We start from the raw sequence: 27,581 nt of genomic DNA on the forward strand, positions 1-27,581 counted from the left end.
CTGATGCCGAAATACAATGCCAGCCTTATAGTAGCGACTGTTTTCCTCAGTAGTGAAATTCCCGTGACTTTGTCTTTGAGTGGCTCCGTGTTTAGTTGTGGTTTTCTCTTTGGGGGTATTCACTCACACCACAGCAGCTTCCTGAACCAGAATGTCACAAGATTTCTAACGCGGCACACAGCAGTGTGTGGAAATGAAGCTTGGCTTTGTTCTTCATATCCCACTGCGCTGCCTTTTACAAGGTTGCCTTGGATTCTGGAGGCAGCTCCGACCTCCCCATCTACCGGTCTGTGTCTTGGGAGAAATACCACACCGTGTTGTGATGCCAGTAGCAAAACTGTTTTTTTTACACGTGTAAACAGAATGGGGATGGTCCCTGTAACGCTTTGTTCACCAGGAAGGTGGCTCTTGGCTGCTCTGCTGTTCCCTGAGCTCAGCATTTCGCTGACAGCCTCGTTGCTGTTTCCCTTTCCATCGAAGACTGGCGAATTCCTGCGCTTTTTTGAACATCACAATGGGAAGAAGTGCGCTTTGGAAAACATGCTGAAAATGGCAGATTGGACTAGAAGCAGCTGCACAGTACGGGTGTGAATCAGCTGTTGCCCTTTGCAAAGGAGTCTCATTGTGTGCGTGCCCTGTTGTCTTTTTTTTTTTTTCCCCCTTTTTTCCCCCCACTCCTTTTTCTGGGCTAAGTACAACCCCTAACTTGGCTAACGTGGGATTTTTGACCAAACGATTTTCAGCACCAGATGATCTGCCTCCTCACGTTCCCCGAGCCCTTCGCAGGAGAAGGGAAATGTTTCTGAACAAAGTCTGCTGACAGCCTCGTGGGTGGGAAGAGGACAAAACGAGTACGTGAAGAACCGCATATTTTCACTGGACTTCTACACAAGCGGCAGTTTGTTCCCCAGATAAAGGCACATTTCAGAGGGGAAACCTGAACAGTGGAAGAGGAGGGGTTTGGGTGGTTTTTTCGTAGGTGTCACAAAAATTTGTGTCCAAAATAAGAGCATCAGGGCTTGCAAGCACGTACTTCTAAAATAGGGGTACGTGACAGGCTGAATCCCAGGTGAGTCCCCACGCTGTCCAGGAGAGTCCCTTTCTTAGCCAGCAGAACCTAAAAGGTGAGATTTCAGTGGAGGAGCATGTGCCCTGACTTGTGGGGTGTTACAGGCTCCTCCAGGAGAGAAAATCTGGCTCCCACCTGGGAAATCTGATGTTTAGAAACAACCTGAATTATGGCTGGGTAAAACCTTCGGCTGATTAAAACCTTCGGCTGATTAAGACCCGAGTCAAAACTAACTGAAGAGGAGTGGTTCTGTGCTTAGACAGGGTAAAGGAAGGCGAAGAAGGGTATTCTTGCATGAAGTGTTGGGGGGATGTTGTGCAACTAGACTTCTCTGTTTTATTTGTTTATTTTCTGTTTTGTTAGTGTGTGCTCAGATCATGTCTTTTGCAAATGTCATCAGCCAAGTGAAGTTTTTTGGGGGATGAGGAAGCCGGAGGTGCCGCTCAGGGGAGCAGCAAGCGATCAGACCGGCTTCACTGCTGACACGCGAGGGCTGCCAGCATCCTGCCCTGCTCCCAGATGTGTTCTCCCTTCTTCTTACCCTCCTTGTCCTTTCTGTTGGCTCTGACACTCATCTCTTCAAGGATTATGCTCACTACCAACCAAGCAGAGCATTTCATTTTTCTTTTCCCCCTTCTCAGTGCCGTTTTCAGTTGGTTTAGATGTCGTAGTATGTGAGCGCCAGCTCCGGTGGGCTGGAGAAGATGGAAAGTGTGCAGCTGGGCAGAGCAGGACGTGGTGGCTCCCCTGGCTGCAGAGAGCTGGTGGATAACCCCGAACACATCATTTCCCACAAACCTGGGGACACCGTGCACCCGTGTCATTGTTTCCTCTGCAGTTCTATCTGCAGAGTAAGCCTTTCCACAACGGTGCAGATTCCAACCTTGTAGTCTTTTTGCTCTTATATGAGAATCCAAAAGTAAAATATTTTGCTAAGTGACAACCTCTCTGCATGATTATTCTGGCCTAGAGATTCGTAGGATAGTTAATACAATAAATTTTAGGAGCAGTAGGGTTTAATGCCTAGGTGAACCTTAAAGGATGAAAAGGACAAAAAAAAATCCCGTTGTATTTTTCAGTTTGCTTCAGGAATTTACAAGGTGGAACTTGTGATCTCCGCATTAACCAAATTCATATGCCCAAGTTTCTCAGCTTTTGCTGTGCTTCAGATACAGAAGCGTTTTGTTTCCTTTCAGAGACAACCAAGACTGCGTTTGTGCTTTGCAGCTGTGCCTGCTTTCCTCACTCTTTAAGAACTTGGTGGTACTGCTAACATTGTGCCATAACTTTGTGCCCATATCTTTAAAAATCCCAGTACTTGACTATGCAGTGATGAAACTATATAAACTCAAGTCTGAAGGTGCTAACTAGCACACGCCTGGCAAACAAACTGAGACATCCTGTGCTGGAGCGGTAGGAGCAATAAAATCAAGCTCTGTGTGTGCATCTAGACTGAAGATGATCTTCTCAAAGAACCCGGTACCCAATATATCATGAAAATGGGGCCTGGCACAAGAGACATGTTCCTGGTCATTGATTCCATTTGTTCCTGGCTGCAGCTCCGGGAGGTGGTTTACTCTGTCAAGTGTGGTTTGTCATGTAAGGTGATGTAATTCACACCCCGGCTGGGAGAAAAACTAAAGGCTGATGTTCCTAGGGAAGGGTCTAAGCTATCCCAGTTTTGTGTGCAGCGAAGAAGTGACTCACTGTCAGAATTCAGTCCCGTTTGTTCTCTGTATAATTATTTCCACTTTTTTTTTCTTGTGGCAGTGCCGTCCCTTAACATAGTAATTTTTTCTTGCTGTTCCTCTGCATTGAGTTTATGAGAGCTCAGAAAGAGTCTAATTTTATCAAGCGTGTTGCCTTCTGCTTGTGAGTCCTGGCAGCCCCCTGCTTTTTCCATTTCCCCCTCCTGCTTCTCCAGTACTAAAACAGCTGTAGCATCAGTATCTACTTAAAGCCCTTCCAAGAGGTCTGTGTGTGTACACTTTACGTTTTGGCTTGTTCAAAGAACCTCTCAGGCACTTGTGGTCGCAGGGTGTTTACAGCCCACCGTGAGGATCTGCTCTTCTTTAAGGCTCATGAGCGTAAGGCGTGCGTTGCTGCCTCTGCTTTCCTGCAGGAAATGCTGCAGCTACGGACTGGTCCTCACCATTGTTGCTTCCCCTCCCAATAAATTCCAAGAACTTGGGTACTAAGTGCTTATGAAGTACACCGAGCTGCAAATCAGTTCTTCTAGTTCACGCTAACGTGTTTAACTATTTTCTCTAGGCTCCGTTTTGGATATTATAAAGCACATTGTGGCCAAAGGAGAACACAAGACCGGTGTCCTGGATGAACCCTGTATAGCCACAATCCTCAAGGAGGTGCTGGAGGGGCTGGACTACCTGCATAAAAACGGGCAAATCCACAGGTATTTTACATTTCTCATCATTGCTCTGAAATGAGCGTCACTGAAACAGAGCAGCTGAGCACGTGCACTCTCACCACACAACCTGCTGTTAGGGTATGGAAGGTGGAAAATAAAGATGGGAGCTTTACTGAAACTCTGAACATGAATTTCTGCACAGTAGCTGCTTCTTTAGGAAAGCCATGACCAGGTTAAGTTTGGGTAAACTTCAAGATATCTAAAGTTCTTGTAAAGAAAACCTCTTTTCAGGGGTCAAGATCCAGCTACGATGAGTAGTTGTTAGAGCTGGAAAAACTTCAGCTGCTTTTGCTTCTTGCAGTGCTACAAATCACTAAGAGTACTGCGTAAGAAATGTTGGGCAGTTCAATAAGGAGCCCTTCAAGCCTGGTTCTTTTTTAAGGCTAGCTGCAGGCTAGCCTGTTTTGTCAACGTGACAAAATTTAAATTTGGGTAATTTCATTTCGAGGAGATGGAAAACAGAAGTGAAAAACTTATTCTGTAGGTAAAAGCCCGTTAACTAATGGCCTGGCATTTGATGGATCGCTGCAACGCGGGTTTCTGTACTGCTCTGTCATTTGGGAGGTATTTTTAAAGCATGTTTTCCTGTCCCCTGGTGTTTCAAGGTGTGGCGTGCTTTAGAAAGAGAGGATACTAAGTCAGTATGTTCTGCCGTTAAAAAATAAAAAATAAAAAAAAAGCAATCCTAAGTATGCACTGAAAATAGAACATACAGCTTGTGGGTAACATACATCATCCCAGCCCCAGGCTGCTGCTGGGAACAACAGCCTCTTCTTCCCTGGGAATTCTCTGGGCTTGGTCATCTTCTGGTACAATGCCATGATAAGCACTGCTGCTGCTGTGCTGGAATAAGTTTCAGCCCTCTTGCGAGAGCTGCACAAGAAGAGGTGACTTTTTTTTTTGCCAAAATTTTTAATTAGAAAAGCCAAGCAGCATTTATTTCATAGTTTTGGTCAAACCGACTGGTCTTTGTAGATTGTTTGGGCTTAAAAAGAACCAGAAGGTTGGAAACAATTTTGGAATCATTCTCCCTGAAAGAAATCTCAGATTTCAGCTTCCAGTCTGCATTAAAGCTCTGATTTAAGAAGGCTGGGTGTCTCCACTGAAGGCAGGTTTGACTTCACAGCTGTTTTAGCTGTGTTTTCTAGAAAATGACTTCGGGCAGCCTAGGAAGCAAACATAATAGAACAACTTGCTTGCTGAGCACGTGGTCATTTCTTACCCTTGCACGAGTGATTGACAAAACCTTGTTCATGTGTGATTTCCACTTGATTTGCTTGGCTCATCTTGTCTCACGAAACTGAAATATATATATGTTAAAGCAGCAGTAACATGTTAAACCTTAATTTTTTGTGAAGATGTCGCGTGGTGATCTCTCTGTTGAAGGAGAGGTGTTTCTCCACGTGCCTTGCTGTAGTGGAACAGCAGAACTAGTGATTGTGGTGAGGACTGTACAAAGCATATTCGTGGTTTTTTCCTTCCTGCACTCAGCAAAAGCGAGATGCTCACAAAGTTCAAACTGCTTGCTCCGAAGAAAATGTGATTCATACTGAATCATTCTGCAGCGGACTGAATCCAGCTTGCTGTGACTGCTCTTGTCCCGCTTGTCGAAGCATTTTGCTCTTATTTAGGACAGAAATCACCGCAGCTGTGGGAGCCATGTCCTTGGTGCAGCTTAAGGCTGCTGTTGTGCATCACCTACTTTGACATATTTATTGAGGGCGGCCCCTACAGTTACTTGTAGGGTGTTTTATCAGAAAAAGTGTTCAGATTACCGCTTCGTGAGGGAGCACAGTGATCTGGGGAACTTCTTTCCGCAGAGAAACCGGGAGAAGTGCTAATGCTCAAGGCATGGAAGGGAAGTTGTGTGTGGGCTTCCTGCCTGTGATACGAAGGATGGGTTGCTGGTGGTTGGCACAAGGCAAGCTCACGTGCCTTTGAGGGAGGAAACACGTTTCCTTAATGGAGTTAATCGTGCTGGCTTGCATTTTATCCAGATGTGTATACAGCACCGGGATAAACACAATTTAAAGCCGCACGAGGAGAGGTCCCATCTGCACCACACATGAATCTCTGTGTGTTTTTCCCATTTCGCTTAACTCGAGGGGTCATAATACTGGTCCTGCCTGATGGGGAACGCAGGTGGAAGCCTCGCGGTCTTGCCAGAGATGCTCTCGGGGGGAAGTGTTTAAAATAACTGAACGTTGGGCCCCTGGGGCAGCTCAGAGTTTCTGTCTCTCAAGGAAACTGCACCAGGGGATGGCTGAGCTGCAGGACCGGGTGTTTGCAGCACACCTCGGGCTGAAACGAGGTCAGCTGGGAAGGGGCAGAACCGAAAGGCTTCCTTTAAGCAGGGCTCAACAAACGCAAAGCGAGCAGCGATCCAGCGAAGCACAGAGTTCGGCTGGGATATTTAGCGTCAGGATATTCAGTGTCTGGACCCAAATGTTGACCTGAAGCAGGGACAGCTTGTTGCTGCTCTAAATCGTCTGTCAGGCCAGAAAACATGTATCTGACGGTGGAGATGCTCGATACTTTTGAATTCTGTATCATGTTAACGGGGTAAATTAAGTGAACACGTGGAAAACCGGCTTAATGAAACTCTGCTGCTGCTGAATCTTACCCGGCCTAAGCTCGTGTTGAACTTAATGCCACTTCCAATTAGGGTTTGGGGAGCTGGCTTCACGTGGAAGTGTAAATCTCCTGCCTTGGTCGGGAGGGCAGTTGGACGGTATTCTCTAGAGGAGGTCAGAAAGCCAAACATGTAGTGAAAGCTTAAATTATGATTTTTTGTTTACTTTCCTAATTAACAGCCGGAGTGAGGCTGAGCCCTGAATAGCTGCCGTTCAGCGCGTCTCCAAAGCGATATTTTTTTGCTTTCATCGTGCAAGGGATGAAAGGAACAGCATGAGGCCTTACGGAAAAGACAGAGGAGAAAGCAGAATAGGTTTTATTTTCATGAACCAGGTAACAAGTACAAATGATCCCCATCACCCCCTCAGATCAGCACTGCCTCCCCTATCTCCGGGCTGGCAGCTCTGTCCCTGTGCCAGCTGCTGCGGCCCCGTTGTGGTTTTGTGTCGCCCGGCGATCCCAAGGACAATTTGAAACCCCAGTGACCCTGTTAACGGGTTAACCGCTCTGAAAGCTCCGTGTGAAGCCGTCCTGCAGGACAGACCCTGCTTGGGCACGTTTTGGGAAGTCCCCCGGGACCTGTGACACTGCGCCAGGCAGATCTCGCCGGGGTGCCTGCAGCAGGTGACGCGCAGGGCACGTCGAGCCTCTCCCCGCTTGGGCTCGGATTCCTTCGCGTATTTGGGGTCAGCAGGTACCCAGCGGTTTAATGAATGGCTTGAAAATAAAAAAGCAAAAGCAACCCGGGGGGTTTTATTGGTTCAAGGGGCTTGTCGGAGGGAAGTTCAAAGCTTTTCCAAGTGCTGCCCTTTATGGCCAGCTGACAGACGTATCGTGCCGATTAACTGCTGCAAGGTCTCCGTGTCTTTCTCCCTATTTTTATCTCTGAGCTTATCTTCTGCCCGTGATCAGCCATTGTGTAACTGAATATTTCAGTCCACGTGCAATGATATATTGCTGGAATGGTTGTATATTGTCTGGTTCTCCTCTTGCAGCGTGATGGACGTGATGCTTGTTTTTCTGTAAAAACAAAAAAGCTGAGGAAGTCCTTTAGGGTTGCATGCGCTCGAAATACTGGCAAGGCGGTGATCCAGCTATTAATTTTTTCTCTGCTATACTTCTGGGTGGGGGAGAGAGGTGCAACAGCCCGTTTGATATGCTGAGTTAGACCAGTTTGTGCTCCGGTGTGGAACCATTTTTTATTTTTATTTATTTATTCTTTTAAATCAGTTTTGTGAGCACGGGGACAGCAGGATGCTGTGGCAGCTCTTGGGATGTAGCTTTGAAGAGACCCTGGAAATAATATTCTTGATGTGTCGTTATGGCAGATGTATTGGCTTAGGACTGCTTTGGCACGGGATCGAGACCTCGTTGTTTGTTTCTCCTACCTGTATTGGGAGAGTTCCTGGAAAAAAAAAGCGTTGGTGTGTCAGCATCCACCCATCTGCACCGCCAGGCTGCGCGTGTACGGGGTTTTGCAGGAACGCTCCTCCAGCAGAGAGAGTTTGATGTAAGACGAAGGAGCTGATGGATATTTTTTGGCAGACCTCAACCGTCCTGCAGGATTCAAGCTCCATTTTCACGTAGCTGATTAACGCGCCGGTCGTTGTGCTGGCAGATCCTGCGGTAGAACTGGATTTCAGTGTGCCTCGGATTATTTTGACGACTCAAGTACTGCAGCTCTTTGTTTCTGTAGCAAAGCCATAAGAAAACTTCACAGCCCCCCTCCAACCGGGGCTGTAATCTTATGTTAGGGAGTGCGTTTCGGCAGTGAAATTTGGAAAGGAAAGGCTGGGGGATAACGGGACGTGGAGCATTTCGCCTCTAACTGCCAGGTTGATTTTTTTTTAAGGCAGGACACCAGTAATTTGGAAACCAGCTCTTGTTCAGCCGTGGGAAGGGGATTGCCCTGATCCAATTCACAGAGGCTGTCTTCTCCTACAGAAACTTGGCACCTCGGAGGTATGGGAATAATATTTTGTCCCCCGAGGCAGAGAAGTGTTGGGGAAAGGGAGGGGAATGAAGGTTCGGACTCCAGACCGGTATTTTGCAATAGTTTTATATTCAGGGGAGTGTGCTTTGGTCTCTCCTCCCTGAAAATAAAGGATGGACAGAAGTAACCTTTAGAGGTGGTTGTTAATAAAAGTTTTGCAGCTTTAATTTATAAACTGTTGAGTAGCCAGAGCAATGGAAATGTTATTCTTGTGCTTTTGGGCACCTCGGTGGGAAAGCAGAAGAAATGCTGCTCTGGATTGTACTCAGTGTTTTTCTCCCCCAAATAAACACCTTGCTGGGCAGTGCTGAGAGCACAAAGACCACTGAATCTCCCCGCCGTGTGCACCGCAGTCAGACTGGGGCGTATTGTGGTGGTTTGGCAAACCAGTGTGCTCTCCCGGTGGCTGTTTCTTCCACTGCATCATCCAGAAATTCATTGTCTAAAAAAAAAAAAAAAAAAAAAAAAAAAAGGAGAGAAAAAAAATCCCTGCGGTTGCAACGAGAAAATGAGAACCAGATGTAAATCCCAAATCTGCAGACAGCCAGAAACAATAGCTCCCGTGGAGACTGCCTCTATCTGCTTCAAAAAACTGGCGATCAGAGTTCCTGGGGTGAACGTGGATTTCCTGATGAAAGCAGGGGAGGCTGCAGGGCCCTGCTGCGGCTCCAGGCTGGCAGCAGCGCCCCAGCCCTGCATGGTTTGAGGGTGCCCGTGCCTGCTTCCACGGGGACACCAAAAGATGGGCACTTGCTGCATGACCCCGTTCTGCTACGATGTCCCCGTGTCACCCACCCCAGACCCAGGTACTGCCTCTGGGCTTTGTCTCTGCATGCCCTGTCAAAATCATTTTGCTTTAGTTGTAAAAAAAAAAACACCAACACACACAAACTTTTCAGTACAACTGTTAGGAGCTGTGTTAAACAGAGATGAGTTTTTAGGTTTTCTGTCCCCTTTGCTCCATGAAGATAAGAAGTTATGTGCAGAGAGTTCAGGAGCTGGACGTGATGCTCCTTGTGAGTCTCTTCCAGCTTGAGTTGTTCTCTGGTTTCGGGAAGGTAAGGAGCAGGAGACAGAGCGGGGCGAGCTCTGAAAGGTCCAGCAGCACTTGTAGGTTTGGGTCAGTGAGCCCTGTCCGAGCTGCACACTAAACTAGTGTGGTTTCCAGCAGTTCCTGAGCTGTCGGGAGTATTTGGGTTGGACGTGGTTCAGGGGTGGTAATCTTCATTCCTGTCTGCAGCATTAGTTATATCAGGTGAAAATGTCACACTTGCTTACCTTTTGCCTTTGCAGAACCCCAATGCCATTCCCGTTTACTCACAGCCACCCTGTTTGCAACGTCTCCTGTCTCTGCTTTTATCAGGTGTGGGTTATTGGGAGTAGGTGACCTGGTACAGGCTCCTGCAGCATCTCTCCAGCACTAGAGAAGTTGTTTAAATCACTGGTGTTCATCCATGTGTCAAGTGAGTAGCACGCTTCAAAAAGTTGGCTTTGAACATTGTCCCCTGTGTAATGCAGCAGCTTCCTTGGCCTTCAGAGATCCCAAAAGCTGCATACGGGGAGATGCCTTAAGCATTTATTCAGGCTACTACAGCATTTTCATTCATGTCATATGCTAAAGCATAAGAAATACTTAATTTACTGAGTTTGTGTGGTAACATTAAGCATGCTTCAATTTCTGGTGCAGCCTCATAAAATGTTAACTTTAAACATTTACTGAATCAAATCACGTCCCATCTTGCGGAGTCCCTATAAGACTTCAAAAAATAAAGCTTAATGCTTTCAAATGCATGCAAGACAAACCCCCACACATTTAGGACAACAAACAGGGAATTGCTGGAGAGAAATCCATCGTTTTGTGGAAGCGAGGAAAGCGTCGCCGAGATAGACTGGGAGTGCCAAGAGGACTGTTCCTATTAAAAGGTGACTTTACAATGGAAACTCACCCAATTTTTAACTGCCTTCTCCACTTTATGCAATAAGCGGGATGAAATAAGGAGATCTTTCCTCTCAGAATGCCGGCATGACCTAAAATCGTCTTATTCTGGGTTTTGGAGCAGAAAGTCAAAGTGGCAAGTCTCCTGTCAGCCCTGGGCGTCTCGAATTTCTCCCTTCTCCATCACGTACCGATGCTGCCAAGCAGGAGCTCGGGGTGGTGGCCTCGTAGAGCCGGATGGCGCTGGGCTTCGTGTGTGGGTAGATACACACCCCGCTTCTCCACGGCGGGGCTGCTTGCTGCCCTGTGCAAACCGAGACCTTTTTAAGCTGCCTTATGTTAAAATCTTCAGCCTGATTCGATCTGAGGTGATGGTGTTTCTTGGAGGGAACTTTGATCTTCCCGCTCTGCTCTGCGCTGGTGCGGCCTCACCTCGAGCACTGTGTGCAGTTCTGGGCACCTCAGTACAAAAAGGACGTGAAACTGTTGGAGAGTGTCCAGAGGAGGGCTACAAGATGGTGAAGGGCCTAGAGGGGAAGACGTGTGAGGAGCGGCTGAGGTCACTGGGCCTGTTCAGCTTGGAGAAGAGGAGGCTGAGGGGGAGGCCTCATGGCGGCCTACAGCTTCCTCATGAGGGGGAGTGGAGGGACAGGCACCAATATACTCTCGTTAGTGACCAGCGATACGACCCGAGGGAATGGGGTCAAGCTGCGACGGGAGGTTTGGGATGGATATCAGGAAGAGGTTCTTCACTGAGAGGGTTGTCACACACTGGGACAGGCTCCCCAGGGAAGTAGTCACAGCACCAAGCCTGTTGGAGTTTAAGAAGCACTGGGACTGTGCGCTTAGTCACGTGGTCTGAATTTTTGGGTAGACCTGTGTGGTGCCAGGAGTTGGACTCTGTGATCCTTGTGGGTCCCTTCCAACTCGGGATATTCTGTGATCCTATGATCTCTGTCATGGCAGGGAGAAAGCAGGGAGACACATCGATCACTGGCTTTCTTCTTTCTTCGGCTCCCTGCTCCGTCACAAACTGGGGCAATCTGCCTGGTAGTTTGGGGGAAATCCCAAACGTTTCTGTGCACTTTAGGACCACGTTTTAGAGCATTACCACGGCACAGTGTTGTGCATCCCTGGCATTGCCACACGAGGCGTCCCCACCTACTCGCACGTTCAGTGACGTGCCATGAAACGCTCAAATAAGACCAGGCTATCACTTGAGTGTTTTCCTCCGCTACCAGTGCCTAAAGCAGGGCCTCCCAGAAATATCCGGGCCTCCAGGGGAGGGAGGCAGATCTTGTGACTCCCCAGCTTGATTTTCATGCAGCAGCTGTTAAAGGAGCTTTGTGCCTCATCCCCGCTGCCGTCCTTCCAGAGGAAGTCGGCTCAGGAAATGGAAGGGCTGAGTAGATGAATTTGTGGAAGAAATCCCCTGTACAATTTCAGCAGCCCTTCGGTGACAGGAGAACTTGGTTTTAAAGCCTGCTGGGGGGGGGTCCTTTCCTTTGGGGGGGGACATAGGGGGAAAAAAACTGAAGTTTTGACTGAATAAAGGAAACCTTAAGAAGTGAAGTATGAAGTTATAGCTGGAACTTCTCTTGTAGTGACTGCTGAGGGGCTGAGCCCTGTCGGCAGCCCTTGCTGCTGGGCCATCCTTGCCAGAAGCCGACAGGTGCGTGCACGCGCTTGTGTGACGCCGCTAAACAGCGATGTGCACGGGGGCAAGCTTGTGAAACATCCTCCTCTTGCATGGGAGGAAGAAGCAGGGCTGTGAAGGTTTGTGAGATTAGATCATCTCAGTACTTGGTGGCAGGGCTAGGTGTAGTGCTTGCACCATTCCTTTATCTGTCTGAAGGAGCCGATCTGTCCAGAAACACTTTTTAAGGTTAGTTTTCTGCCCCTGCACTGAGGAGTGGTTGAGTTTGAATGCTGATGCTGGGCTTCAGGCACGGCAGTGGGAGGCAAAGACCGAGGCAGACAGGATCTGTCACTGCACCACACCTCTCTTTAGGCTTGTAAACACGTGGGAAGAGAAGGAAAACCATCAGAGTTGGCACAGGAGCGAGAGGCGTAAGCTGGACATAATTCTTTGCGATAAAGGAGAGTTGCAGACGCTGTGATAACGGCGAGTGTTTGACACGGCGAGGCAGTAAGTGATGTGGCACTCTTCACCCCACGCTGTCTGCCTTTGTCAGCCTCGTGCTGACTTAGCTCAACGTTTTCTTTACTGCCTCAGCATCTCGCAAGTCCTTGGAGCTATTCAGCTCGCCGAGATGACAGCACAAATTTCAGTAACATCTCCAGCAGCTTACTTTGCTGTGCTCTCCCTTGTCTGAGCCGAAGTAGTGACTTAACCTCAAGTGAATCAGGCTTCTGAGTCACGGTTCCTTGGACCCCAAACCTTGGATTTCAAGCAGCAGTCCACTTCTGCAGCACCGGAGGAGAAAACTCTCCTTACCAATGCGAATTTCAGGCTTTAAAAGTACTTCTAATGCATATGAGACTCCGAGTAAATCCTGGGTTTCCCTGCGAGGCCAGCATTTAGCTCCTGCCTTGAAGCCCTGATCTTTGCCCCCGGCCCAGCAGCAGCTCAGAGGAGCGAGCAGGAGCAGCGTCGGTGCTTTCCCGATCCCGAGCAACGCCAGGCTGGTCCCTGCTGTAGTTCCTAGCAGCCTGGCTGCCGTTGCATGTCCCAGAGCCCAGATGAGCAGGAACGACTCGAGCTCTCGGCCTCCCGCTGGTGCAGGTGGGTGCAGGGGGGAGCAGGACGCTGCTCTGCCCGCTCTGTGCTGCTGGCAGCCCTCTGGCTTTGGGATATCTTCCCGAATCCACCCCTGCGGAGCTCGGTACCGCACTGTGCGGGTCAGTAATTGCAGCTCACCTGAAAGTTTAGTACTGCAGGCTCACCCCTGGGGCAGGGAAATATTAGTGTGCGTGGCGTTTCTGACCGAGAATGGGAGCGCTCTGACTTCCATCGCTTCTAACACACTTGTCTCAAATGTCTCCTGCGCGGTGCTGAACGCGCTGGCTTTTGGGAGCATAAAAATACTGCTGTGCCCTCGGCCGTGCCAAGCCTCGTTGCCATTTTGCAGCGCTGTCTCGAGTGATAACGCGCCTTCTGTAACTGTTTATATCCTGGCTTGTAAGGCAAGGGGACGAGGTAACATAGGTAACAGCATTGAAACGAGTAAGGTGTTTGATCGTGGAGAGAGAACGGTGCTCGTCTGGTGTATAGTGCCACAAATTGCTTTGTATTTAACAAAGTAGAGAGCCTGTCCTGGAAGCGTTTTGCAAATTACTCGGAATAATGCTGACTGCAGCCATCGGTTGCATTCATAATAAATACCGAGTTGCTCATTACCGTTAACACAAAATAGTAATTCTTCTATCTTGCACCTTCTTTTTTTTTTTTAAATGAAACTTGGCAGGACCAGCCGCTCCTCCTTCATGCCAAATTATGCGCTGTAGAGTTCAGCCCATGAAAATTTATTGGTGCAGTTGATGTAAATTACGTCTGATGGGCAGGTGACTCACGGCCGCGCTGACAGCCAGCACCGCATCCTAAAGGCACATACAAGCAGGTTAGAAGAGAAGGCACAATAAGGCGCGATAAACAGGGCTTTTGTACATTTTCCTCCTCACTTTGCAGTTTTCTTCTTGGTGCTGGGCTGCAGAAGTCCTGGGATGCCACGCTTTGCTCAGGTCACTTACACATATTGCATTTTCAGCGGCCTTAAATTGTCATAGTTGTTGCTCTTGAAGTAGACTTCTGAGCACAAGCCGAGTGAACCCTTTTTGATCTCCAAACAATATTAAGAGGGCTATTCAAAAAGCAATAACTTGACATGCTTCATTGCTTTGCTGGCAAACGCCACTTCTTCGAAGTCTGCGGTACGGGGTTGTGTTGTGTACGCTGGGACTGCAGGCTCGCAGCTGGCTGCTGGAAATGTCATGCTCCATTTTGGAGCAGCAAGTCTGGCTTTAACCCTAGTGTTGTCCCTGCAGTGACAACACCGTGACAGTGCCAAGGGCTGAAGGCAGAGCTGAGCACTAAGGATTGGAAGTACTCAAGTGGGCTTTTCATAGTGGGAACAAGCCCATTGGGATATGGTTTCCAATCCAATTTTTTCTCCTGCCTGTTGAAAAATGAAATGAGGGTTGCGTGGAAGTGCTACACTTGCAACTGGAGAGCATCACCGCATTGCCTTCCAGCTCTCTTGTAGCTGGATGCTGATTTTGCTGGATCAGGGACCAGTTTTGTTTATATAGCATCTAATGTCTGTGGCCCAGCCCCAGCCCGGAGGTATTAATGTGATGCAACTGAAACCGTAGCGCTGGGAAGCCAAACCAGTTCAGAATGCAAACGAGGAGGCATTTCTGCCCCACTGAGAAACCTTGCAAGGCTGATGTGGAGAATCCAGATTTGCGCTGGAGGGAATCCAAACCCCTCTTCCCTGTGTGGTGTGAAGTGCAAGGTAAATAAAAACATCATCAGGATTTTGGGGAAAGGCTCCTGGAGGCGTTAGGAAGAGAGGAAGGCGACAGCAACGGGGCGGGAACGTCCCGAATGATGGCGGCACTTGTTCAGCTGCTGACAAGGAAGCATTTACTCCAGCCTTCTGTAACTTCATCTAAAATGTGATATAATTAGTGTTTGCACTGCAGCCTGAAGCTGCTTCCAGTACGGTAATTACGCCAGAGGCACGCGGTTTACTCCGAGCCTATCAGCCCAGGACATGGTCACTACCACGCTAGTAGGGAGTGCCTTCAAACTCCTGGACCTGGCAGTAACCGTGTCCTGGCGTGACAAACTTCTCGCCATTCAACAGGCGAGTTTCTGAGCATCTCCTGGAGAGAAGAAACAGGAAACCACTATTCCCTCTCCCCGCCCCGTCGCTTTAAATCTAATTAATTTGTCTTAAGGATGGTTTTAAGGTGCCTAATTTGTAGATGCTGCAGGTAATGCCAGCGTAAGCTAAATAAAGGGATTTGTGCTCAGCCAGCCGTCTTGCTGCTCGCCCCGTGCTGTTGCAGTGCACCACGCGGTGCTGGTACACCGGGATGAGGAACGGCGAGGCTGGGAGCTGCTCCTGTGGTACAGTAACTCCAAAACCCAAGCAGTGTCCCCAGGGTGCTTGCCACCAATCCGTTTTGGTGCTCAGGGGAGGAAAGTACCACTCTAGGGTGAGTAAGAGGGTTTTTAGGGGGTTGCTCACCTGGAAGAAATGCCCCATCAAGCTGGTGTTTAGTTCTTCAGCGTGGATTTTGGCAGTGGCTGTTGTTGGCCTAGCAGATTTCTTGTCACAGCACTTGTTTTAAGTTTTTGAATCATCTTGAAGCACCATATTTTACTGATTTTTGTTTCCAATGAGAAACTATCTAAATTGTAAGTAATCCAAGCTGAAATTAAAAAGGAAACAAGCCCCTGCATCCGAGAGGGTTAAGGGACTGGAGACCCTTTTTGTTTCAGCAGGATTCAGTCTGAAGGACTGTTTCACTACTTCTCACACCCCAAACGTGCCCAGCTCGCTCTGTTAGGGTAGGACAGCCTGGTGGTGTTGAACGTGTGCTGCTTTTGTGGCTGCTGTCACTGTGTCACTGAAACCTGCCTGAGTTTTCCTGGGGCTCCGAAGTGCGCAAGGGTGGAGGCTTCATCCTGGAGTTGTGCTTAAAGGTTTCCTTCCATACTGAGCGAGCTCTGCTTGAGCAGGCGGGGATGTTCTGACAAGCTGTGCCATCCTGCACAGCTCTGCGGTGTCCTGGGCTGCTTTGCAGTGTGGTTGGAAGACCAAATCCGCGCTACTTCGCATCCATCTTCAGGAAGAGGAGCGATAACTTCGCCCTGCAGCACCAGTGCCTGCTGTTCCTCTGCCCCACAGCTCTGAAAGGGCCTCGAGCATCTTGGCTGTTGCAGGAGACCCGACTGCCTGGGTAAATGTTTCCAGTAGGGCTGGAGAGCTTCCCGAACGCCCTCTTCTCCCTCTGATTTAGGGCCACTGGGAGGGGAGGGCTGCCGGCTTTGGTGCCAAGCGCGTTGTGCGCTGCCTCAGCCAGATCCTCGCCTAGGAAGCGGCGAATTTGGGCGTCCCTCTTCCGTGGAGGATCCACACGCTCGGGGGGCTGCATCCCAGAGGCATCTTCTGCCTAAATACTGGCAGGGAGCCCTTCCATTCCCTCACTGTTACAGACCGTGAAGGCGTTGGGGGAGCGCAGAGGACAGTCAGGTTTGTAACTCGCAATTAAAATGGAAATTAACTCTCTACAGCTCCGGCTGTATCGGGGTTGGCCACCAGATGCTACAGGGGACGGCGTAGCTGCATGTTTAATGCTGTATTTAGTCCCTTCAGGTCCTTTCCGAGTACCTGAGGGTCCCCACGTGCTGCTGTGCTGCTGCCTGCTTGTCTGCCATGGCCAAAACTCTTAGCTGTGGGAGGAGAACACAATAATGCTGCTTGGCAGGAGACACGGCTCACCCCTTAATGCACGTCGTTCGTGCATTAATGCAACGTTCGTGCATTCAGCCAGTGGAAAATGGGCGGGTCTCGAGCTGACCTGCAGGGATTTCTTTTAGGTTTGGTTATTCCCGTGTCACTCTCACAGCTCCTTACTGCTCTGAATCCCATTCTGCTTTTCAATCAGCTCCGTGAGGCTGGCTCCCCGTATAACCTCAGTGTTTCCACGCATCTCTGTCTACATTTTCTTGATCATTAAAGCAAGTATTTTTCCTCTACTTTTACACTAGTGCCTCAGCCACGGATTAGGCCCCTAGGATGGTCACTGCTAGCAGGAGGTGTGCGTTTGGCAGGACTTGAAACGCTGCTTTGAAGACTGAAGTCTGCTCGCAGCGCTGCTTTGCTGTTAAAACCATCTTCGCTGGCCCTCATGGAGAGAATTTTTATTCCCTTTTGTTCTGCTCCGTGCTGGGGGGGACTCTCGCCATGCCAGTATCTTCCACTGGATGTTGGGAGGAACCTAGCAGGCGCAAATGTTGGAGAGGATGTGTTGAAAATTACCCTGGCAGCAGCCCAGGCATCCTCAGAAGCCAGGAAGGAGGAGACCTCCGGGGCCCGGCCGGGATGCGTCGGCCAGCCCATCGTGCCAGTTCTGCTCTCATGGTGCACGAGGGAGGAGAGAAAAATAACTTCTGCCTTCTTCTGTGCAAGCATTTGGAATGTTTGTAGAAGGAGGTGGGGGGAGAATGTGCTTTTTTTTTTTTTCTTCCATTTTTTTTCCCTCCTTCTCTTCCGTGCAGATTAATGTGAGGTGTGTGGTGAAATGTTATTTCGCTGCTGCATCTGTTCCCCAGGCAGGTGCTTTGCTCACATTCTTGTGGCAATACATGTGTCCGCACTGGCTCTGCGTGCTTTGGGTGCAGGGTTAGAGGCTGGGCTGGTGATAAAGGTATAAAGCTGCTTCACTTGGCTTGGACTGCCTTGTGTAAGGCCGGTCCTAGGTGCTGCTTTCACAAAAATAGCTAAATTAAGAACCTGGGGCAAACCACTCTTCTTGGTTTGTTGGATTTTTTTTGTGTTAGGGAAGTTTCTGGTAAGTTTTTTCCAGTTTCTTTGTATCCATAGCACTTAAAATGCTCCTAGCTATAAATATCACAGATACCACTTAATGTCTGCTGAAGTTACAGCTGGTGCTAAGTGCCTACTGTTTCTGCGTGATTAGAAGCAAGAGGTGCTAATGCAGCACAACGTTAAACAGGAGAAATAACAAAGTTGTATTGCGTTTTTGTTGGGCGAAGGAAAGATTTAATGAGTTCCACTTACTGTTGCTTTATCTTTCCGCAGGGATGTGAAAGCAGGAAATATTCTTCTTGGAGAAGATGGCTCAGTGCAAATTGCAGGTAACTTTTTCCTAATAGGTTTGAAAAAGCTTTGGGCATAGCTGTGTGTCTGAAGAAATGGTTTAACGGGCAAGAGAAACCTACATGGAAATGTTAGCTTCAAGAAGACTCACAGTTGTTTTTTTAAATAAAATTAAAAAAAATAGAGTTTTGCATGTTGATATCGGAAAATACTGTTCTTTGGAATAATGAATGCCAGCATGATTAAATCCTTTGGCTGGTGGGGCAAAATGAACGTCTTGGAAGCGGCCACGCGAGCAGCTCAGCTGCTGGATCCGTGGACAGAGGTTTTGTCGAGCTGAGAGGTGTGAAACCCCCTGGTGTGTCTGCGCCTGGACCTGCGACTTGGTACGAGGGGCGCGGATTTTCCGCTAGGAGGCAGGCTGTGTTGCGCTGGAAAGTTTTTTAAGGGTAACTCTTCTTCCTCTGCGGAAGGCAGCAAGTGCTGTTGTGGAAAGACCCAACACCTAAAATACAGGGCTTCTGTCTAAAACCTGAAGCTGCTTTGTTTCCCTTTGCAAGTCTCCCAGGGTTCATAACGCTTGCTGTTATATCTCTAACGAAGTGTAAATAATTCATCCCATGTGGCAGCCGATGGAAGGTAGGGTGTGGCTTCCAAAATGCTTTATACTAATAAAACACTAGAAGGTTTTTCCATAATGGGGCCAAGATGTAACATCTAGGGCTTGTAATTGTACGGAATGCTAGATTATATGCTGGGAGAGGCTGTAAATAGCTGTTGCATTAGAGCAGTGCACTGTTATTCCAGCGTTTCAGCCAGCCCAGGAGAAAGCTTCTTGTGTTTCTCTTCCACAAGGGTGCCAGGGCTTGACTTTTAATTAAAGTTTTTATTAAGGTGATAGGTGCCTGTTCATGTATTTTTGTCCGCTGAATAATTTTTAAAGGGTGTAATTTATTTGGGATTTGTAGATATTCCCCTGAACCGAGCTGTCTGCTAGTGGCTTGTATGTGCAACACTTAAATGATGAAATCCTTCTCTCTGCATATTCTGTGAAAGCAACCCAGCAAGATGTGCAAAGTTCCCTTTTACAAATTTTTGCTCTGCATAAACATGCATGAGGAGTAATTCTGTAATCTTTCCTGCGACAAAGTAGAAAAACTAAACTCCACCGAGGTCAGCAAGTTCACAGCAGCGGCAGGAAGCGCTTTAATTTCTGTGAAGGCAGCTGATGACTTGAAAGAAACAAAAATAAATGAATGACTGAACGCTAGAGAAGAGCCTGACGTGGACAAACGGTGAACATTTTTTCTGTGGGAATTTCTAACACGTAAGCTTCCTTTCCTCCTGACCCAGGATGAAATAGCAAAGATTCTCGTGGATTTTTTTGAGGAGGAAAAAAAAAATGCTGGAAGCAAGCCAGCCCAAATAAAATGAGTTTTGTTTTAACACGATCAAAGCACCTGCCTTTGACAATATCAATGCGTCTTATGAATAATTTGGTTGCTAATTGGCTGCCTCAATTATCATCTGGATGACATCACCGCATTCCCATGGGACAAATGTGTTTAAGTTTCGCTGGAAAGTTACACCACGAGGGGGGAAAATATTGATCAGCTGTGGAATGAAGCCTGAGGTTAAGAGTAAATAGGGCACCTCCCTTGAAGGCGCTGGTTTGTTGTACATAAAAAATGCAAATAGTTTAATAGGAAAAAACGACTTTGGCGCTTTATAATGGATCCTTTCCCTTTTGTTGTTCCCGTATCAAAGCTGCCCGAAGCTACCAGAGTAGTGGTGGTAAGTTCTCAGTTAGTGTTTGGCCTTTGCAACCTCCTGTTCCTGTGTGCCTGCTGCTGCTTGACACAATTCAGGTCTCTGAAGAAATGCGCATCCTAAATGCAAACGTAAGGAATGCAAATCCTCAACTGCAAATCCTTTGGAACAAAAGAACTTCTTTTAGGAAGGTTTATAAAAACCGCTTGACCCGTGATGGAGGAAACCCCCCTGCTGGACTATACCTCCACAGCGTGTCGGTGATTTAATTCACATAAGGCACACTTGGGAACCTTCCCTGTACCCAATTCATGGCTGCAATCTTGCCGCAGTATTATACAATTCTGTTTGTGCTCCCTGAAAACTAAAAGCCTCTTTTGCTAATACAGGCTGTTAAGGCTGAGCAGAAAAAGCAACGTGATGAAGGTGTGTCTGACTTCGCTCAGGTTCTGCTTGTAATTCTGAGTTGAGGGATGCACTTTGGCTGTGAAAGCCACTTCAGCAGCGCCAGGAGGTTAAGGCTGGTGCAGGTAATGTGGTGGAGGAGAAATCTCTGAGTTCAGAGGCATTTGCTGAAAGTCCGAGTTCTAAAAATTCCTCTAATGGCCTGCACAAACACCCAGCTTAAAGCTCCTCCCCGGCTCCTAGGACTTGGTATTTTTATTCATGACTATTTTTAACTACTCTCCTTTTCAAAATGTGCATCCACTGAACCAGGGCACAAAATTGCCTTTAGCAGATACCGTTGCCCACCCAGACCTGAACTGAAGCTGGTCCCTTATCCTAAATCACTTCTTTTTTTCATTTTTTTCCAAGGGCACTGGTTTGGGCTTGTGGCTTGGCACCAACTTTTTGGAGCCTGTTATGATTCCGAGCGTATTGCTTTCTCAGCTTGGAGTGTTTCCTTGCTCACCAAATTAATCTGTCTTCTTAAAACCTGGACTTTCTTTCCCAGATACCATTGTTCTGGGCCACGCTGGCGGTGGTTGCAATGTAAATTGAGATAGCTGCGTTCTTTTGTGTTCCAGCCTCTCCATGGCAATTACTGTATTTTTTTAATCAGAACATAAAACCTCTGTGCCCTGGCATTTACTGGCTCCGTGGAGTCTAAAGGCTCGCATGGGTAAAAACATTCTTGTCGACATAAACTGCATCGGTTCCAGTACTGCAGCATAAAGCAGGAGGCTTCGTCTCACAGTAAGGAAGGTTTAATATTCTTGAGTTTATTGAGCTGTGCAGGTCCTGTAAATTATTGTAAGATGAAGTGACAGGCTCTTGGTAGCCTGGGACGGATGGGAGAGGTAAGCTCTGCCAAGGTGCAGGAGGCTTACTCGGTGAGAACCACACATCAGCCAAGGCTTGATGTTAGGGTCCTACTGAAACTGGGTGCAGAGCAAATCCTTCTTTCTGATTTTAGTCACTGGGATGTTGAACGATACTGTCAAATACTCCTCTGTCACTGAGTGAAGAAACGAGGGTCTGCTGAAGGCTGGCGTACTCGCGCCAAAAGGGCGCGTGTTCCTGGAAGCCTGGGATTTTTCTGTTGAAGGTATTGTGTTGTTGGCCCTACAGGTTTTAAAACGAGACGGGATTAATACCTGCCCCAAGAGGCCCTTTGCTGGCATTTGTCGTGCCTGCAATTTCCCTTATGGGCGGCGTTGCCTGGTGGCTGAAGGAGATGGAGATCTCACAAAGTCGTTCGGGACTCGCTAATTGGTACTGGGCAAGCTGCCTAAGCCCTCTCACTTTATCTATTTATAAAATGGGGATACTTAAGGCCAGGCAAAACTTGTGTAACTGAATTTGTGTAACTTTCCACAAATCCATGCCAGCTTGTCACCAGTTCGCTGTGTTCCTGACTGTTCTTAATTCATTGGACGAAAATAGCGCTCTGCATAAACATCGCGCGATGATGCAGGCAGTGCCATTCCCCCCCTTCGTCTTAGGAAATGGCAACTTTGGGAGATGAAATTGCTTGAGCAAGGGGCAGGGCACGGATCTAACTCGGGGAGAGGAGTGCTGCTTGCAGGGCTGGCTTGAGCGACCAGCGAGTGCTCCATCACTCACACCTCTGAGCCTCTTCAGCTGTTCAAAAAAGGGCAAAAAAGGGTTTTCCTAGTGGCTGGTGAGGAGTTTTGGTGCCTCCCCTGCAGCAGCTTGATGTGAAGTAACCTATGCTTCGTGTTGCGTGTCATATTGGGGTTTCCTGAAGAGGTGTTTCAACAACCAAGTAACGTAACCACTTGTGAACTTCTCCAAGGGCAGCGTCTTCGTGTGCTTCGTCACCCCTGAGTTACTTTGTGCAGCATTGGCGTGTCTTCATTAACGTGCAGCTGGGGCTCGGTTTCAGAAGCGATTTGTGCGTTTACTTAGTAGAGAAATTTCATTAATCTTTTATGTACCCTGATATTATTTTTGCAAGAAGACTAAACTGATGGTGACGCATATAAAAATAAAGCTGTCGTTGATTAGAAATGTGTGTGAGTGTAGAGCTCTACCTTTCCAGAGGAGAATTTGGGAGAGCAAGCCCCTTAGGGCAGTGAGGAGGGCTCACAGCAAGCTCCTCACCCTGGACTTGAGGAGAGCAGACTTGGGCCTCTTCAGGGCTCTGCTTGGTACAGTACCATGGGCCAAAGCCCTGGAGGGAAGAGGGGCCCAAGAAAGCAGGTTAATATTCAAGGATCACCTCTTCCAAGCTCAGGAGCGACACATGCCAATGGGATGGCAAAAGGAAGTCAGGCAAAAACACCAGGAGGCCTGCAGGGGTGAACAAGGAGCTCAAAATCAGACACGGAAAGGAGGCCCACAGAGGGTGGAAGTAAGGATGGGTGGCCTGGGAGGAATACAGAGACATTGAGCAGCCAGGGATCAGGTTAGGAAAGCTAAAGCCCTGACAGAATTAAATCCGGCCAGGGACATCATGGGCTACAAGAGAGGCTTCTTATAGGTGCTTTGGTGATAAAAGGAAGACTAGGGAAATTGTGGGCCCTATCCAGAAGGAAACGGGAGGCCTGGTCACCAGAAGGCTGAGGTACTTAATGACTCTTTTGCCTCAGTCTTCACCGACAAGAGCACCAGCCACATAGCCCAGGCCACAGAAGGCAAAGGCCGGGACTGGGAGAATGCAGAGATGTTGTAGGATCTCTGTAGGGGGTGATCAGATTCGAGACCAGCTAAGGAACCCAAAGGTGCACAAGTCCATGGGACCTGATGAGATGCATCCATGGGTCCTGAGAGAACTGGTGGATGCAGTTGCTAAGCCTCTGTCCATCATATTTGAGAAGTCGTATTTGTCCATCATATTTGTCTCTGGAGCCAGGCTGAGGGAGTTGGGGTTGTTCAGCCTGGAGAGGAGAAGGCTCCGGGGAGACCTCACAGCGGCCTGCCAGGGCCTAAAGGGGGCTGCAGGAGAGCTGGGGAGGGACCCTTGGTCAGGGGGTGTAGGGATAGGACAAGGACTAACGGCTTTAAACTGAAAGAGGGTAGGTTTAGATCAGATATTAGGAAGAAATTCTTCACTCAGAGGGAGGTGAGGCCCTGTCCCAGGCTGCCCAGAGGAGCTGTGGCTGCCCCATCCCTGGCAGTGCCCAAGGCCAGGCTGGATGGGGCTGGGGGCAGCCTGGGCTGGTGGGAGGGGTTCCTGCCCATGGAAGGGGGTTGGGATTAGATGGGCTTTGAGGGCCGTTCCAACCCAAACCATTCTGTGATTCTATATTTACAGATCCAATAGCACCATATGACCATGCAGTCTTCAAAGGAAAATAAGCTTTTTACTCTTCACTAATCTTCTTTCCTCTGCTGTCTTACCAACCTGCTACGTTCCCTGCAGAAAATTGCCATTTACCACTGCCTTCATCATCTTCTCGTCGGGCTTTATTCACTGTCAGCGCTCTAACAGCCTGAGGTTTGCAGAAGAGCACACAATACGACTGCAGCTAATTTTTGATGGCGAGCAACTGCACAAGAAGCAAGGTGCTCAGTGAAAGAAACGCTTAGTGCTGTCTTCTGAGTGCTTTTTTTTTTTTTTTCTTGCTTGAGGAAGCACAGTATCTTGGTTGTCTGAGTTTAAAAACAGCTCTGAGTTGTTTGCAGTCAAGGTGGGTTTATGCTGTTCCACACCCATAGAAGTTGGGAATTGCTGTTTTAGGGTCTGATTCAAACCCAGCCAGCTCTCAGGAGCCTTTCTGATCTCAATACGCTTTGGTCCTGGCTCCTAGTTACTTTAGTGCACAATGTCTTTTTTGCCCTAGTGGTATAGCTAGGTACAGTAACAGGTATGTTGGCTTAAGAATTAAGTTAATGTTAAAATATCAGGTGCCCAAGGCTGACTTCCTTTTAGCGGCTGACTTTTAGATTTGAATAAAACAATCTAACTTGTGATAGTGCAAAATTCTGTTTTCCTGACCCACAGCAGCCCAGGTGTGTGTTGCAATGTGGTCCTGGCACAGCATTCGTGCCTTGTGATTTGTTCAGACTGGGTCTTCTGTGACGCTGAGGAGTAAGAGGAGATTGTCCTTTTGGTTTTTGCATTTCTCAAGTGGCCAGAACTTGAGGTTTGGCAAAGTGGATACCATAGTAGCAGGAATTATTGCCTAATACCATACTTCTTCAAACTTCGCTGCCAGCATAGAGTTTTGCAGGCAGCAGGGTTATGAACACGTGCAGTTTCTACTGCAAAAAGCAAAATTTGCCATATTTCCTGCAAAGCCTGCACCAGCAGCTGCTGCAGTCCTTTTCAGGTATCGCCATGACGAGGCAGCGTAAAACACAAGCTGCCAAAGAGCACAGATGAGAACACTTGTGAGCTACCATACCTCTTGAATTGCATGACTTTTCTCCACTCCCTGGGGTTAAATTCATTTGCAATGCTCTAGCTCTGGTTTAACCTTTGGGGAGGGAAGTGTAACAGGGGCAGCCCCCAGTAATTTAGGAGCTTAGGCAGAGAGAGAAGGAGACACAGATCGTATCAGTTGCTCAGAAGTGAGGGCTGAACCCTAACTTGTGGTTAGGATTTTAATTTATTGCTTTCCAGATATTTCCTGAGAGCAAACGCGTTCTTATCTTAATAGCTGGGGCTCGGATAAAGTCAGTGAGATGACATTTGAGAAAGCTGTTTCAAAGTCATTCCTTACAGCCGGGTAGCCCAGGCTGGTTGTGCCAGTTTTAGCCCACTGCAAATGAGGGGAATTGATTGGGAAAACACTGAATAAATCAACCACGTAATGGAATACGATTTAATTCCTTTTAAGCTTTCTGCAGACCTCAGCTGGCAAACGTAGGGGCGCGATTCCAGCCTGGAGTTTAGAAACTCGGCCTCGTGTTTGATGTGAAATGCGGTGAATGCTGCGTGTTTTTACTGCTTTTGCTTTGAGTGGCATTTCCTTTACTCTCAGAATGAGTGCATGGAAAGTCGAGGTAAGATAATGTCCACGAGCTGAAATAGAGCCCATCACAATAGCGCGCTGATGGCACTCGGACAAGTTCCTATTAGTATTTTCTTTATTTAAAATAACTTCTGATTGTTCTTGTGTTTAGAACAATAGGTCTTGCAAGGCTCTCCATAATAAAGGGTAAAGTGCAAGTAATTTTACTCCGGGCTTTTCTGGAAGCTCTTTCAGTTTCTAAGAAAAGCAGGGATGAGATGCATGCGTGGAAAAGCCAAAGCACTGTTGCAGGAAGCAGATCTAGTGGGTTTCCAGAGAAATATAGATCACAGTGCCGCCAGCAATAGACATTCATCTAGACAACAGTAAAAATTCCAGGCTAGCAGCAATATGGGATGCCTCCAGGAAGAGGGAATGGGACAGAAAGGCACATCTGGAAGAAGCTGGACCCTAATTGTAGGCGGTTGGTGCAAACGCAGGATTTTAGCCCTGCAATTTCAGTGAAACCTTCTGTTCTTTAATGCAAACCTTCAATTATTGATGTTTGGTGTTTTAGTGAGTGCTGCGTTCGTGTCCTTGGAAGCGTCTAATCTAGGGGAGCTGGAAGCTCTCGGCGTGTTATTATTATTCCGAGGGATAATTTCATTTCTCAGTATTGAGAGGTCAGTGAGAGGGGCCTCGCTGCACTGCTGCTGTGGGGCAGGGGGAAGCTTGGCCCTGTTCTCGCTTGGATGCCGTTGCTTGCAGATCTGAAAAAGACATCTTTTGTAGCAGCTGATTTCTCAGGGTACGCCATCCTTAAGTCATGGTGTAACTCCACGGCTCCTCTGAGCAAGTCCTGGACAGTTGCAGTTAAATGTCAGCAGCTGAGTTGTGTTTTCAAACCAAAATAATGTTCTGTTGTTACGTAAAATAACCCCTGGAGTTCGGACTCACCCTCCAAGCCTGTCATCGACCTCAAAAACGGCATTGAAGATCGTGATTGCTTTTAAAAATAAAAAATAGAAACGGGGGGAAGGGAGTAAAACTGAGTTGTAGAGACTGACCTGTTGTAGGTCCATAATTCTGCAAGGCATAAGCAATGTTGTTTAGAGCGGATCGGGAGGAAATACTTTTAGTTTGTGTTTAGTTCCCCTGTCACCTGACTAATTTTGTTTTTAGTCAAAGGAAAGTCTCCTGAGTGGCTTGGTTGCCAAATCTTTTGTAATGCTTTATTTTGAACAAACGTATTATATCCTATTGCTGTCCCTGCGCCCTCCTGCTGCTGTTTGCAGCTCTTGTTTTCCATATCAGTCTTAATTGGGAAAGCATCGGTGTCATAGGTTTCATATAGAAGAATGATTTGTGATTTTGTTGTAAAAGAAAGAATTACTGGTGAATGCACAGTGCGTCTTCGAGCGTCCTGCAGCTTGTGAAAAACGTTTTAAGTGAGGGAACCCCGTGCAGGGTGAGAATGGGTGTCTGCAAGGCATCCCCTGTGAGGGTCAGGCATGGTAAGTAGTCAGAACCTGTCCTGCTAAAGCACTGAGCATCTCCGCGATGGAAGATTACCAAGCAAAGCACGTTCTGGTAACAGGAGATCCAAACCAGGGGACTGACTGATGCCTCCACCCTGCGGGATGCTGTCGTGACAGTCAAATGTTACAAGCTCCGGGAGATTTTTATGCGTTGACTTCTTTTGTTCAGAAAATCTTTCCTTGCTGTAAATATTAGCAAGACGCTAATGAAGCTCAGTAATTCGTTACGTATGTACACAAATGCAAATAAAGCAAGGACTGTCAGAGGCAGGTTTGTGCACCAGCAGGTCTGCCAGGAGAGCGAGGGCGGGCTGTGATGTGTCCAGTGGGCTGTAATGGAAAGTGGAATTTTCCTCTCCACCAGCCAGCCCCGAACGCTTTGCTCTCCCGAGTAATTGGATGGTCAGCTACAGAGTATTCATCTACCAGCACTCTTTGCTAACTGTTGATTATTCTTCATTAGGAAACTCCTCATGCATAACTGCGAGGTCTGCTACTTGATAGATGGCTGGGAATGTGGGGGGAGAGGGGGGACAGCCCTTCAGCTTGCTCAGGATGTGTTCTTAACAAAGCCTCATTTGTTCGCTTTTCAGACTTCGGCGTTAGCGCGTTTTTGGCCACTGGTGGTGACATTACCAGAAATAAAGTCAGGAAAACCTTTGTGGGCACACCTTGCTGGATGGCGCCAGAAGTTATGGAACAGGTGAACCGTTTTTCCTAGCATCTTCTTAGCTGATCTGCACCTGGAATTCCCCGTTGTCCGCAACGGCCATATTTACTTCAGCCTAAAATGATAATTTTGCATCCTTTAAGGCTTCCTTAAAACCACAGAATTGTCTTTAGGTATGGCTACTGCTGCTAGGTTCGTACTGTGGATTATTCAGAGTTCAGTAGCTTCTTGCCCTGTTGCTTGTCTCGAGGGTTGTACCCCAGGTAAGTATGAGGCAGCTCAGCAGTTGCATAAAGACGATTAACCTGCCCCTCCCTCATGCCTGAACGTGAGGTGGAATATAAATAGTTTCACACGTGGTAAATA

General features: G+C 47.9%; 1 protein-coding gene across 1 annotated transcript in view; it reads left to right on the forward strand.

The window, feature by feature from the left end:
* The window catches only part of OXSR1 (oxidative stress responsive kinase 1), an 87,270-nt gene that overhangs the window by 35,317 nt on the left and 24,372 nt on the right, over positions 1–27,581 (forward strand). Inside the window, exons 4-6 of the mRNA XM_035554272.2 lie at positions 3,341–3,482; positions 17,857–17,912; positions 27,139–27,248. Coding sequence (XP_035410165.1) covers positions 3,341–3,482; positions 17,857–17,912; positions 27,139–27,248 — 308 coding nt within the window. The remainder of the gene's footprint in view (positions 1–3,340; positions 3,483–17,856; positions 17,913–27,138; positions 27,249–27,581) is intronic.

Source organism: Cygnus atratus, chromosome 2 (genome assembly GCF_013377495.2).
Source record: "Cygnus atratus isolate AKBS03 ecotype Queensland, Australia chromosome 2, CAtr_DNAZoo_HiC_assembly, whole genome shotgun sequence".
NCBI lineage: Eukaryota > Metazoa > Chordata > Aves > Anseriformes > Anatidae > Cygnus > Cygnus atratus.